This window comes from Mobula hypostoma, chromosome 14 (genome assembly GCF_963921235.1).
Source record: "Mobula hypostoma chromosome 14, sMobHyp1.1, whole genome shotgun sequence".
Classification (NCBI taxonomy): Eukaryota; Metazoa; Chordata; class Chondrichthyes; order Myliobatiformes; family Myliobatidae; genus Mobula; species Mobula hypostoma.
The window spans coordinates 17406394-17422077 of record NC_086110.1 but is presented as its reverse complement, the minus strand read 5'-3'; the positions used below and the strand labels follow the sequence as shown (position 1 = coordinate 17422077).

The 15684-nt window shown below is 40.2% G+C and overlaps 1 protein-coding gene across 1 annotated transcript in view; it reads right to left on the bottom strand.

The window, feature by feature from the left end:
• LOC134356598 (BTB/POZ domain-containing protein KCTD19-like) overlaps window positions 1-15684 on the bottom strand; it is a 57086-nt gene that overhangs the window by 28028 nt on the left and 13374 nt on the right. Inside the window, exons 3-8 of the mRNA XM_063067557.1 lie at window positions 14771-14918; window positions 8751-8942; window positions 5578-5709; window positions 4020-4239; window positions 1948-2100; window positions 1091-1202 (exon numbers count right to left, since the gene is read on the bottom strand). Coding sequence (XP_062923627.1) covers window positions 1091-1202; window positions 1948-2100; window positions 4020-4239; window positions 5578-5709; window positions 8751-8942; window positions 14771-14918 — 957 coding nt within the window. The remainder of the gene's footprint in view (window positions 1-1090; window positions 1203-1947; window positions 2101-4019; window positions 4240-5577; window positions 5710-8750; window positions 8943-14770; window positions 14919-15684) is intronic.

Sequence of the window (15684 nt, the reverse complement as noted above, 5' to 3'; positions counted from 1 at the left end):
ATAAATGTGAGGTTATCCACTTTGGTGGCAAGAACAGGAAAACAGATTATTATCTGAATGGTGGCCGATTAGGAAAAGGGGAGGTGCAAAGAGATCTGGGTGCCATTGTACACCAGTCATTGAAAGTGGGCATGCAGGTACAGCAGGTGGTGAAAAAGGCAAATGGTATGCTGGCATTCATAGCAAGAGGATTCGAGTACAGGAGCAGGGAGCTACTACTGCAGTTGTATAAGGCCTTGGTGAGACCACACCTAGAGTATTGTGTGCAGTTTTGGTCCCCTAATCTGAGGAAAGACATTCTTGCCGTAGAGGGAGTACAAAGAACGTTCAACAGATTGATTCCTGGGATGGCAGGACTTTCATATGATGAAAGACTGGATCGACTAGGCTTACACTCGTTGGAATTTAGAAGATTGAGGGGGGATCTTATTGAAACGTATAAAATCCTAAAGGGATTGGACAGGCTAGATGCAGGAAGATTGTTCCCGATATTGGGGAAGTCCAGAACGAGGGGTCACAGTTTAAGGATAGAGGGGAAGCCTTTTAGGACCGAGATGAGGAAAAACTTCTTCACACAGAGAGTGGTGAATCTGTGGAATTCTCTGCCACAGGAAACAGTTGAGGCCAGTTCATTGGCTATACTTAAGAGGGAGTTAGATGTGGCCTTTGTGGCTAAAGGGATCAGGGGATATGGAGAGAAGGCAGGTGCAGGGTTCTGAGTTGGATGATCTACTCCTGCACCTATTTGCTATGTTTCTATACTTGCAGTATATGGGACAGAAACATCTTGAACACACTCCACCCTAAATTGTATCACAGATTCCTGACCTATTTAGGGATTATTATATCATAATGACATCAGTTTGCTTTAGAACTACAGGTCATGAGAATAACTAGCTTAGATATTTTTGTCACATTACACTTTTTTTTCCTGTTTCATCAATTACAATATCAATAATGCCAGTAATATATTTATTACATCTCAAAAAGACATTAAAATAACTATTTTGGACAACATTCATAGAACTGGTATATATGCTGATGAATAAATTATCTACAAAGCAGATGACAGAAAAATAAATTAGCTTACCTTCAGGAAGGTATTCAGGTAAGTGGCGTACCAATAATTTCCTACATAAACTTTCACAATCTGAAGAAGTGTATGGCTGTTGACAGTAGCAGTCCAACTGTCATTTGAGGTACCTCAAACCAATTAAATAATTTAAAGTTGCAAATTACTGCAGATAGAAAATGATACATGCAAATAAAATTTTAAAGTCTTGGTTTCATTAAAAGTACAGAAAATTTTAAAAAACAGAAGGGAACCATTTAGTCCATATATTTTATCTTTCCCTCACAACAATCTAATCAGTTCCATTCCCCACCTTTTTCCCAGAAGTCTGCAAATTAATTTCCTTCAGCTAGTTCCAATTAGCCCCAATTAGCTCTCTTTTCACCACCCTTACAAAAAGTTCTACTTCAGAACCCACAGTGCAAAAAGGGTTTCCTTGCATCATTTGACAATCACTTTGAATTTGTGTGTTCAAGACATTCAACCATCTACTTATAGGAACAGATTTTTCCCCCGTAGTCTATCTAAAGTCTTCCTGTTCATGTCAAATTAAATGATTACCCTCATTTAATCTAGGAATTATTCTTTCATTTGAACCTTATAGCTGAATTCCTCACTATTTGAGCTATTCATGTATATGCTTTCTGCGCTCTTTCTAAATTGACATTCTTCCTAAAACACAGCAATATGAATTGACCACAAAACTCCAGTTGTGGCATAATGAATGCCTTGTAAAAGTACCTTCTGCATTAAGATCTCTGCTTCTACTTAGGAAACCCACAAACTCATTTGCTTTACTAACAGCTCTTTCAACATTGCCTGCCACTTGCAAATTTGCTGCATTTTAGATGAACATACTTATCTGCAACCTTGATTCAAGCGACTCCTTTCTTCTTTTCTGGAGATAAAGTTGCATGGCATCCTTAATTGGCTGATACAGGCTGTCGTGTCGGTCCAGATAAACACAAACTGCACACATTTGAGACATATCTTCAGTGAAAGGTAAACGACATGTCCCTAACCAGCTTCTGGAGACACAAATAATATCAATCTTTTGCAGTTAGGATACAAAGTAAAAGCAGGAATGAAAGAAAACAGTGATAATTTATGGACACAACACAGTAAATGAGAACAAATGATGAATTAATCATCATTAACTTTAACTTGCCATCAGCTTTATTACAGAATCAGAGAACACTGCCAAATAGTCTAAAGCCATTATCTCTATTTTCTGAAAACATACCAACTATCAAAAAATTACAGCGATATCAGATTATGAACTTTCCACTTGATAAATTGATTTTATTATTGCCAAGTGTTCCACGGTACAGTGAAAATTTTGCTTGCATACTGTTCAAACAGATCAATTCATTATAGCATTGTACCAAGGTAGTCCAAGGGAGAAAAAAAACAATTACAGAATAAAGTGCTACCATTACAGTAAAAGTGCAGTTCAGGTTAACAAGGTGCAAGGTCATAACAAGGTGAATTGTGAGGTCGAGAGTCCCTCTTATTGGACAAGGGAACCGACCAACAATCTTATAGCAGGAGAATAGAAGCCTTCCTTCAGCCTGGTGGCACATGCTTTCAAGCTTTTGTTTTTTCTGCCCATTGTTGAAGGGGTTGGGGTAGGGGGTGGAGAGAGGTAGATGGCATCTTTGATCACGTTAGGATCTTCACTAAGGCAATGACAAATATAGACAGACTACATGGAGGAAGACTGCTTTCAGTTATGCGCTGTGTCCACAACTCTTTGCAGTTCTTTGGCAGTCAAAAGCAGAGCAATTGCCATACTATGCTGCGTTGCATCCAGACGGAATCAAAAAGGACATGCCAAATTTCTTTAGCTTCCTGAGAAAGCAGAGGCTTTCTTGGCCATAGTGTCAATGAGGTTGGACCTGGTGATGTTTACTGCTATAAACTTGAAGCTTCAGCACTGTTGATGTAGACAGGAGCAGGTGCACTGACTGCCATCGCCCCCTTTGGAAGTCAATGACCAAGCTCTTTCATTTCACTGATGATGAGGAAAAGGTTGTGGTCATAACACCATTCCAGTAGGCTCTCTACCAACCTCCTATACTCCAATTCTTCACTATTTGAGATTCAGCCCACTACAGTAGTATCAGCTGCAAACTTTTGGATGGAATTAAAGCAAAATCTGGCCAAGTATTCGTGAGAGTTTGGGGAGCAGAGCAGGGGTTGAGGATGCAGTCTTTTGGGGCAGCAGGGTTGGCAATAGTCACAGATGAGGTGTTGTTGCCTGTTGGTCAGGAAGTCAAGGATCCAGTTGCAAAGAGAGGTGTTGAGTTCCAGGTCTGAGTTTAGAAATGAGTTTGCTTGGAATTAAGAGTACTAAAGGTGGAGCTATAGTCTAATACAGGTGTCTTTACTATCAATGATAAATCAAAAATGATTAACAAAACAAACCCCAAAAATGCTACTATCCTCAGTGATGTAGGACCCAGCATAAGAGTGTAAAAACAGCATGATGAAGCAAACACAACACCAATCAGGAAGAAATGTTCAGTGGACATCTTAGTGTGGATTTACAAGTTTCTTTCCCTCACCTGTTTCCGTGGATTTCTGGAATCATCTGGATTACCATTTCTGGGACTGTGTTTGAGTAAGATTTAAGAAGAACTGTTCTCAAACCTGACACCATTTGTGAGCTACAAATGCAGAGCACTATTAATTTTTGTTTAGGGGAGTAATTTGTTTAGTTGTCTGTACTTTGGGTAGATACTGAAAATGTAGTTGTTTAACATTAAAAACTGAGTCTGTGGCCTATTGCTGCTGGCACATAACACAAGCATGTATTTAATTACTTTGAGAAATGAAATGTTCAATATTATGTGAAAGTTATGAAAACAAATTTATATAAATTATACTTGATATCAATCAACAATTAGAATCAATCATATTTAATATCAAATCTAATACAAAGTACCTGACATGTTTAAAAAGAACTCCATTGCCAAAAATATATAGTTTCATCCCATCAAGGCTGCTTTCAATGCAAAGCTGTCCTAGTGCTGAATCTGGGTACTTGACTAATAATTCCAGGACAAGGACATATAATGGTTTGCTTGCCATGGCGCCTACAGCCTCACAACCCACTTCAGAATGATTTACAGAACTGCCAGGGATAGAGACATCTTTGGAATTACCTGCCATAATAAAGTGAGAAGTATGTTACTCAAAATTGCAATTGATAATGAAGTGTAATAGCATTGATTTTCAACTTGCTGTTAGGGTGGATAATTATAATTATGGACCAGTGATTAAGTTTCAAATCTATTTTAATCTTTAAAGAATATTTTTATAGCTGAGTAGTCAATTCAAAATCTACCCATCTTACTTTGTAAAGAGATTTGCACTGAATGTTTCCCATAAAGCTGCTGCAAACATTATACAAGTAACTTTCTTATATTATAATACTGGATTACTGTTCTACCAGTAAAAAACTGATAATTCAGCATCCAAAATTCAGAAATCTTGATAAGTTAAGCATTTGAATTACTCATTGATACACCAAGTTCTCTCTATCTGTGGACTGTCAGCCATGTATAACAAGCTGTAACTGACTTATTTCTGTTTTCCATACTCCCTATGTGTGTTACGTGTAAAGAAAATGGAAGTTTTAGAAATAGTGCAAGTACCATCTGATAGTCAAGAAGATCTGACACATTGGCAAAAGTAAAATCCCAAGGGTGCCAAATTATCAGACTTTTATTGTATTTAGTTGTCTGCAGAAAATCTTTGGGACATTCAAATATTATGAAAACACTTTATCAACAACATCGTTCTTTTTCCTATCCAATCTGACAGCAGTTTATATACTCTGTGGGTGTTACTGCAAAAAAAAAAGTAGCATTATCCTTTCAAAAAAAATTTGAGTCTAGGAGGTATAAACAATTATGGACACAATTACCCAAAACAAGTTGAGTTCAGAAGTGAGAAGCAAAGCACATATTCTAAAATAAAATTGATGTTCTTACAAATCTTTAAAATCGTTTTGTAAGCTTTTATATTTTCCATTCTGGATATTAAGGTAGACATGTTAATCAGTTCTGTCTCAACTATGTACGCTGAAAAGTTTCCATGACATTTGTAAACTAATTCAAAAAAAACTGTGCACAAATAATCTTCCCGATAGGCAGTTACTGTTAAATGTTCATCAATTGTCTAAAACAAAAAGACCACCGAAATCAACATTTCTTTTTTCCATCTGTAAAAAGATATTGCCAAATAACTCACACAAAATGCTGGAGGAACTCAGCAGGCCAGACAGTATCTATGGAAATGAGTACAGTCGTTTTCTCGGGCTGAGACACGTGTGTTGTGTGTGCTGCTTGGATTTCCAGCATCTGCAGATTTTCTCTTGTTTGTGATGGCCAAATAACTCAATAGTTTTTAATTTGTTGTCTTATACAGCTTTGTCATGTTTTCATCCTAAAAGTAGGACATTTTACTTCAAAAGGTGCTTTGGGAACACAAGGACTTACCCCTGTCTCTCCTGTATGATTTCACAGCTTTGATGAGCTCTGGAATTTGAAGCAACTCCATTTCATTCAGAAGAACTTCAGTTTCTGAAGGTTTGTCAGGAAGAATAAGTTTGCCAGTCAGAAGGAAGTTTGCTGCAAAATTGGAATGATCATGTTGACTTCAATGTTCAACATAATTGATTTAAATTCCATCAACATTGCCCAATAAATAACAAATGGTTTTATAATTTGCTTTTGCATTGCATGCTTAAGACAGAAAAAGGAGATGGAAAAGATAGTCAAAACAGCTTCAGTGCAGGGACAGAAAATGCTCTCTGTGCTAAACTGAAAAAAGTGATACCTATCAATTTAGCAACATAAAAGCTTGTTTATAGGAATTGCATTGACATATAGATTATGATTGACTTGTAGGTCATTTTACTAAGGAAGTGTGTACAGGAGTGAGGAGGAAAATGGACCCAATAATGGATTTCTGCGAATCACTAGGCATATATGCATTAGATAAAAATAGTTATCAGATATTGGCTGAAAGCATTCACACAAAATTTGTTGTAGAAAACTGTAGGTAGGATGTTCTCTAACTACATGCTGTAAAATGGTTGAAAAGAACCAGAACTAAGTGTAGTGTATTTCTGGTTCTCCAGAAAGATCAGAGAAATGTGTGTACAGTTTTTACTAAGATGAAGGAAGCACAAAAAAGCAATGGAATACCCATCTGATAAGGGTTTACCAGGGATAATCAGGGGGATGGAACTAATTCAAAAGCTTTATGAAAGTACAATGAATAATTGAAGTCTGTTACACAATTCTGGTTAGGAAACAGAAAATAGGGTAGATACTTTTGTGTAGTGTCCTTACCTGAAATACAGTTCTTGGACGTTGATGCCAATAAAGAAAACATTTTCTTTTACATATCTTAATTCTGGGAACATTTTATAAAATTATTGAAATTGACATACATATTTTGAGAAATAAAATTACGTTACATTTACATTTTAAGTTAATTTAAAAATCATAATTTGCTTCCTTATTCCAAAGACCAAGAATCCTCATTGAAAAGCGTCTGCAATTTGACACCAGATTAGACCTGGAGATCTGAAACAGAATATCAGCCTGCAAATACCATGCTCATCGAATAAAACCAAAGGTCTGACATGCAATCTTCATCTTGGAAACAGCAGTATAAAACTTTCTATTTTGTTTACTGCAACTTGTTTAGACGATCTGTTCTGTAATAATGTAATATTATACACAAGATTATGGTTTATATTTCAGAATGTCTATTATCCTCAGTGAAGTAAATACCATAAGGACACATAACCTGCATCTCCTATAAGGTGTACATACCTAATAGACAAGATATTCTGCAGATGCTGGAAATCCAGAGCAACACACACAAAATGCTCTAGGAACTCAGCAGGCCAGGCAGCATCTATGAAAGTCAACATTTGGGCCAAGAACCTTCACTAAGACTGGAAAGGAAGGGGGAAGGTACCAAAATAAAACGGGGGTGGGGGAAGAGGAGGACAAACTTGAAGGTGATAGGTGAAGCCAGATGGGTTGGAAAGGTAAAAGGCTGGAGAAGGAATCTAATTGGTGAGGAGACCGGACCATGGGAGAAAGCAAAGAAGGGACGCCAGTGGGAGGTAACAGACCGTTGAGAAGAGGTAAGAGGCCAGAGTAGGGAATGGTAAAAGAAGGAAGGGGATGGAGAAAAGAAAAAGAGAAAAAAAGTTACCCGAAGAAGAAATCAATGTTCAATGCCATCAGGCTGAAGATAATCTAGATGGAATATGAGGCTGCTCCTCCACCCTGAGAGTGGCCTCATAGCAGAAGAATGGGCCATGGACTGCATAAGCCATGCTGGAACAGGTATGGGGATAGGAATTAAAATAGTTGGCCACTGGGAAATTCTGCCTTTGACAGATGGAGTGGAGGGGCTCAACAAAACAGTCCCCCAATTTACACTGGGTCTCACCAATGTAAAGGTGGCTGCATCAGGAGCACCAGATACAATAGAGAACCCCAGATTTGCAGGTGAAATGTTGCCTCTGCTGTAAAGATTGTTTGTGGTCCTGTATGGAGGTGAGGGAGGAGACGAATGGGTAAGCGTAGCACCTCTTGCTTGCAGATATGCGTGTCAGGAGGGAGATTAGTGGGAAGGATGAATGGACAAGTGAATCTCAGAGGGAGAAATCACTGTGGAAAGCAGAGAGTGTGTGGGGGGGGTGGTGGAAGTAAAGATGTATTTTTGAACAACCACTCCCCTACTCCCTTTCTAAAGGTGGAAACAATCACTTTCATTTGTTTGTATTTTTCCTTAAATAAATGATTCAGTTATTGTACAGAAAACACCAAGGACAACGATCAGTTGATAATTGTAACACAAGGTGACACTGCAGGAAGTGTAGCTTATTTCTGGTTCTCCAGTAAAAAGATGCTCATGATATGCTGGGAATCCCAGCGCAAATGGAGTACAGATAGCATATTAATACTTGTGTAACCATCAGGTTTGGCTAGCATGCATTTGTCTAGGGAAAGACAGCCTGTCCCAGCCAAACTGAGAAATCTCGTTTGTGTGGATGCTGTGTGATGTGTTGCCTGGTTACAAATCCGTACCGCAAAATATTAGACAGCACACCATATGCAAAGAGACAATTGAGCTTTATAATTCTTAATCTGACTATAGGGTTAGTAAAGAACATAAAAAGAAAAAGGACCCATTTTAATGAAACAGTCTAAAATGCACGTTGGAGCTCATGGTTCCATCCATTCGTTCCCCATCGACCTCCTCTGAGCATCGACTCCTGGACCCTCGGTCCAAGTCTACTCCACCCTGCGGTCTACCAACTCTCTCCACTTGCGTCTTCTCTCTTCACCTCTCACGACAAAAGACCACGAATACCTTCTCTCAGACCCACAAGAAAGTAACAACAGGCCTCTCATTGGATAGCGCACATTCCAAAGCCCCCGTTACCTCTAGTCATAACCCAAACATTGCTGCTACAGAGAAACCATTACATTAGCAGTGAAACATTACAGAGAGGCCATCACATTAGCAGTGAATCCTTACAGTGAATTCTTAATTTTAGCAACAAAACTTAAATGACTGTGAGAAAGTTAACAGGGTTTATATTTGTAATGTAGTATCAATATAATCGCAGGTTAATTACCTATATATCGAAAATTACTCCAGCCAATTTCTATTAGGACAACTCCCTCACACAACCACAGCAAATTATCTTCATTGATTACAGTAGGGTATTTCTTCACAAGATCTAAAGGAAGAAAATACCAGTGCACCTCTTCTTCAGTATCCAACAGGGGCGTATCTATCAATCCTAATGGAGCTTTATCAGTTAAACCTAAAGCAAAACAAAAAGAAGGTCTCAATTGCCTTCAAAAACATTTCCCCTCAACAGTTATCACATTTAAAAATATAAAATTTCGAAGTCAATTTCTCCAAGGACTTAATAGTTGATTTGAGATTAAACAACAGAGGGCAGCAAAGTCTCATTTTGGAGCTCATGTTTTGCTGAGTTTGTATCTCACCTTTGATTTGCTTTTCCTTATAAGATCACCAAAATATTTCTAACTGATGAATTAGTGAATGCAGACTATCAGCAAACACACAAGATTAATGAAATACCAATGTGAACTATTACAGCATTTTAAATGCTTAGTCAGAATGACCCTAATGCTTATGTTGTTTCATGTCATGGAACTGATGTTGCAAATTACAGCAATTATGTTTGAACTCAAGTAGAAACAAATGTTAATATTAGGTAAGTGCTAATTTGCTAAGGAGGACAGAGCTTCGTCCTCTGTCCTCTTTTTCAGATTGAGAGATAGAGTTTGACAATGTTTAATGATTATTTTTGTATTAGTAAACAGACCTCAGGTGAAAAATAATTAGCATCAAGTTCTCAAACTCATCCAAGTAATTTCAGAATTTTGCTATTATTTCAGATTTTCAACACTTATTTTATCACTTTCCCCACACAAAACATTCAACAATGTTTTGATTTTCAAATACAGCTGGATACATTGTTATCAGAAGATCTGTCTGGCAGGATCCATTGAAAGATATTGTGATTGAAGATCCTTTCCAAAATATTTCTACTGAAAGGAGAAGTGGCAAAGGCAGGTCAGCGGTGCCTTAAAACCAGTTGCTTCGGACAGATGGGGTTCATCAGCCATGGTTGGCAGCTCATCTGGAAGAAAAATTCTGATCTCAAGCCTCCTCTGCTTTACGCCTCTCCCCACTCATGGGGATAACTTCAGAGTAAACCCTGTGGAAAAACTCCAGAGCTAGAGACGCTGAAACAGTCCGACTGGCAACTCCTACAACACTAATGGTACCAAACTGTCCTTACTCTTAATAATTTCTCCTTTGGCTCCTCCCACTTCCTCCAAACTACAGGTGCAGCTATGGGCACCCTTATGGGTCCTAGCTATGCCTGCCTTTTTGTTGGCTTTGTGGAACAATCTATGTTCCGTGCCTATTCCGGTATCTGTCCCCCACTTTTCCTTCGCTACATCAACGACTGCATTGGCGCTGCTTCCTGCACGCATGCAGAACTCGTTGACTTTATTAACTTTGCCTCCAACTTTCACCCTGCCCTCAAGTTTACCTGGTCCATTTCTGACACATCCCTCCCCTTTCTAGATCTTTCTGTCTCTGTCTCTGGAGACAGCTTATCCACTGATGTCTATTATAAGCCTACTGACTGTCACAGCTATCTGGACTATTCCTCTTCTCACCCTGTCTCTTGCAAAAACGCCATCCCTTTCTCGCAATTCCTCCGTCTCCGCCGCATCTGCTCTCAGGATGAGGCTTTTCATTCTAGGACGAGGGAGATGTCTTCCTTTTTTAAAGAAAGGGGCTTCCCTTCCTCCACTATCAACTCTGCTCTTAAACGCATCTCCCCCATTTCACATACATCTGCTCTCACTCCATCCTCCCGCCGCCCCACTAGGAATAGGGTTCCCCTGGTCCTCACCCACCACCCCACCAGCCTCCGGGTCCAACGTATTATTCTCCGTAACTTCCGCCACCTCCAACAGGATCCCACCACTAAACACATCTTTCCCTGCCCCCCTCTCTCTGCATTCCGCAGGGATCGCTCCCTACACAACTCCCTTGTCCATTCGTCCCCCCCATCCCTCCCCACTGATCTCCCTCCTGGCACTTATCCGTGTAAGCGGAACAAGTGCTACACGTGCCCTCACACTTCCTCCCTCACCACCATTCAGGGCCCCAAACAGTCCTTCCAGGTGAGGCAACACTTCACCTGTGAGTCGACTGGGGTGATATACTGCGTCCGGTGCTCCCGATGTGGCCTTTTATATATTGGCGAGACCCGATGCAGACTGGGAGACCGCTTTGCTGAATATCTACGCTCTATCCGCCAGAGAAAGCAGGATCTCCCAGTGGCCACACATTTTAATTCCATATCCCATTCCCATTCTGACATGTCTATCTACGGCCTCCTCTACTGTAAAGATGAAGCCACACTCAGGTTGGAGGAACAACACCTTATATTCCATCTGGGTAGCCTCCAACCTGATGGCATGAACATCGACTTCTCTAACTTCCGCTAAGGCCCCACCTCCCCCTCGTACCCCATCTGTTACTTATTTTTATGCACACATTCTTTCTCTCACTCTCCTTTTTCTCCCTCTGTCCCTCTGAATATACCTCTTGCCCATCCTCTGGGTTCCCCCCCACCTCCTTGTCTTTCTTCCTGGACCTCCTGCCCCATGATCCTCTCGTATCCCCTTTTGCCTATCACCTGTCCAGCTCTTGGCTCCATCCCTCCCCCTCCTGTCTTCTCCTATCATTTTGGATCTCCCCCTCCCCCTCCAACTTTCAAATCCCTTACTCACTCTTCCTTCAGTTAGTTCTGACGAAGGGTCTCGGCCTGAAACGTCAACTGCACCTCTTCCTACAGATGCTGCTTGGCCTGCTGCGTTCACCAGCAAGTTTGATGTGTGTTGCTTGAATTTCCAGCATCTGCAGAATTCCTGTTGTTTGCGTACCAAACTGTATCGGTCTCCACCGTTCCTTTAGGTTCATCAGATGGTGGAGGGGCAATAGCTTACTCCCCATATTGTACTGCCCTGGGGCGCATATTTGGACAGTAGGACTCAATATCCATAGTTAACTCTGACCGATGGAGGCCTCATCATGGGAATGGTAGGATGTTTCAGCTTCTCAACTTGGCCCATATCCCCTTTGAAAACTGATGACTAAATGGCACCTACAGAAGGATAGTCCTGCTGGGCTGCTGCCAATTCTGCAGGATTCAAGGCAGGCAACTGCTTTGTATTCAGAACAGTCAAATTGCAATAAGCTTCAGGAATGGCATGATTAGAAGCCCCCACATGATCCATAGCTCTCTTAGGCCATAGCCTTGCCTCTGATTTCCCCACTGTGGAAAACTGGCACATTGCTTAAACACCAGAGGCAGGAACGCCCTCCCACTCTCCATCCATTTCCAGCACCTCATGCGAATGCTGGAACAACGCAACCACATCAATGTTCCAACTCCCCAGCCGATATTGAAGGTTGAAATCATACACAGACAACGCTGCCAACCAGCGATAACCTGTGGCATCCAATTTCACCAAGATCAGGATACAAGTCAGTAGATTGTTGTTGATCCTTGCCTGAAACTTGGCACCGTATAGATAGTTACATAACTTATCTACCACTGCCCATTTCATTGCCAGAAACTCCGATTTGTGCATAGGACAGTTTCAATCAGATACTGACATACTCTGGTGAACAAAAGCAAAAGTCTTGATAAAGAACACTGCCTAAACCCTCACGCCTGGTGTCTGTATGCAGTACCAAGTAAAGCTCTAGCATAAATACCCTCTTGATGTGTCCATCCTCTCCACAGTTGTAACAGAAAATACTGGTCGTTTCCCCCATCAAAAGACTCCTTTCAGCACCACTCCTTTGTTTTGCACGTCCTACGGTTGGGTCAGGTTTCCTATCGGACTTGTCACACTTGGTTGCAGCATTAGCTGACGTCAGCCAAGATACCTTGACTTGCAGGTTTTTCCACTTCATCTTACAAAATCTCCACTTGTGTGGCATCAGGAATTGCTTCAGCAACAGAGGCTACCACTGAGGACATTGCCTGACTAGTGGAGGCCTTCCACTCCTCCAACATATTTTCCTCCTCTTTTACTTTTCTGAGCAGTTCAACAAACAAGGGAGGGGGCGCATCTTATGAGATATTTGAATACTTAAAGCAATCTCCTCATGTGACTGTGCACCCTTCACAACTTGCTCCATCCTTAATTGATTTATCTCAGCCAGTTGCATGGCCCCCTTTACAGCACAAGCAATGCAGCTGAATCTCTAACCTGAAAAGATAGGTAGAAGGTTTCTCTCCTTTCTCCTGGAACGTGTGTCTAAACCTCACCATAAGATCAGTTGGGCCATCGTGCCAAAAACATTTTCTAATGCATGCATGTAGTCCACAGACGCGGCCAATGAGTTTTCTGTTTTAAGGACCTCACCACCTCAGCAGTTTAACTTTTGAAACTCTCTACAGTCATTGTTTTTTCATATTAACTGAGCACCATCACTCATCCAGTAACTGAGTTGTCTGCTCCGCCAAAGCCTCATATTCTTCTTCCTGTACAGAACACTCTCAGTCTTCAATAAGTTTGGCTCTCCACAGGTATACTTTGGCATTTATCAACTGGTGATATAGTAGCTGAAATCAGCTCAGAATTTAAATCAATCGCTGAAGGACTCTTTAGATCTTTCACATCAGACAATTCTTTTCCCTGACTTCACAGAAACAAGAACACTTCACTTTAAATTCTTCACCCTCAGCTATTCCCCTCCCCTTTTAAAAAATATGGACTTCCCATGGCCCTGCCCATCTATCAGACAGCACAACTTCAGTCATATCATGGGTAGCCTGGACTAGCATGACATTCTCACCAGCTGATTGGTCAAAACATTGTTCAACAAGGGTAACTTTCCTCAATACTTTTACAGAATTCAGCACTCTAAGTAGCAGTTCGTCAGGTGTTCAAATATCCACCCCACTCACAACACAAGCATTACTTATGGATAACCTCTTTGAATCGCACCAAACCTTTATCCCTGCAGCATTCATAATGAAGTACCTTAATTACAACATACCTTACTTTCCATAAACACTAGTTTAAACTTTGACTTAAATAAACACACAAATAAAGTACTTAATGAATCCTTATAAAGCATTCACACAGCATCCAAAACCTGAATGACCACCCCACAAATGCAACTCTCTCACCGGACTCATATACAAACTTGGCTCATTAACTAATTCTGCTAACAGCCACGTGACTCAGTGGTGGGAAGGCCACCTTTCATAAACAATATATGTCTAGGGTTGGTATGATTTGGGGTTCAACCAAATAGGAAAGTTAGGATGAACATTGTAGCAAATGCTGTGCAAATACTGCTCACACACAATTATCAGTTGCCAAGAAATGACAGATTGTACAGCAGTATAAAATTATAAAGAAAAATATATTCACCAATTTTTCAACTTTACCAAACGGTTAACAGGAAAAGAAAAGAAAGATAAAAGGGCCCATGACAATTAAACCAGTCTAAATGTGCACATAAACATTGCAGCTCATTTCCATAGAAGATAGGTGTATCGCTTTACTCACGGCGCTGAATTCCCATCACCAACCACAGGTAGAACTTCCTTTCTTGGAATCCTTTGATTCTCAAAGCACTTCTTACATTATGGTGTCCCCTTTGGATAGGATCCTCCAGGCATCTTCCCTGGTGTCCTCTACATCTCCCACCCAAAAAAAAACCCAAACCAGACTACTGTCCTTCAGAAATCTCATCCCACCCAGTTCTCTAGAATCTTCTCTCACATCCCACTGGGCAGAAAGTTACAACATGTACACAGACAGTCCTAATTGGCTGACACAACATTCTTAAATTGAGCAACATGGCTCCTTATGCTTAGCCGAAGCCAAAACACTCTTTTAAAGCAAGACACACTTTTAAAGAAAACTGCTAAAATAAAAATACCTCACAGCATAGCAGTAGAAATCTTACCCAGGGCATTACAAATAATTTTCTTTACAATTATCAAAAATCAACAATGATCTAACTGTTGACAACAAATATCTTGAAAAATGTACTAGTTTTATCTACCTGTGAATGCTGGACTTTTAATTTGAAAGTCTGAAGGCTTACTGTTACATCTTGTTCTCCAGTAATTCCTATAGGCTCTTTGAGTGACTGGTACATCTTCAAGTCGTACACGCAAATGATGTTTACTTTCTTTCAAATTATCCAAAGCCTATTAATATATTTGCAAATCAGTACATCTTATACAAGTTGCTATTTGTAACAGATATTTCTATACATTCTCAGAACACTTTTCCCTGCAATAAAACCTTGCAAATTATCAGTTAACATTTTTCCTTCTACAAAGAGGAGAAAATCTGCAGATGCTGGGAATCCCAGCAACACACACAAAATGCTGGAGGAACTCAGCAGGCTAGGCAACGTCTCTGGAAAAGATTACAGTTGACATTTCGGGCCGAAACTGTCCTGCTGAAGGGTCTCAGCCCAAAACATCAACTGTACTCTTTACCAGAGATGCTGCCTGGCCTGCTGAGTTCCTCCAGCATTTTGTGTGAACATTTTTCCTGCTTTGGCTTTTTCAACCAATTACATCATTCTTGAGCCAAGAAATCAAGCAAGTGATTGATTCTAGTAACACCATACAGTGCTTGCTTTTTAGTAATCAAACTAAAATTATGCAAGTAGCACAAAACAAATCAGTTAGCTCTTTCTTTCATTACTAAAAATTGTGGATTAGAATTTTTGCTAGCTAGGTGTCCCTCTATGGCCTGATATTTCAATATTATTGAAAGCAGTGGATTACTTTTATCTGCAAAACAGTCTGTTTGGCGAGGATGATTACCACTGAGGTATTTCTGAGTACTTGCTGGACACTAGGCAGCTTACTCATACATAAATGCAAGATAAATAAACTGTGGGCAGTATGCTCAGTTTTCCAATATATACTACCAGTATACGAAGCCAGTGCACTGCATTGC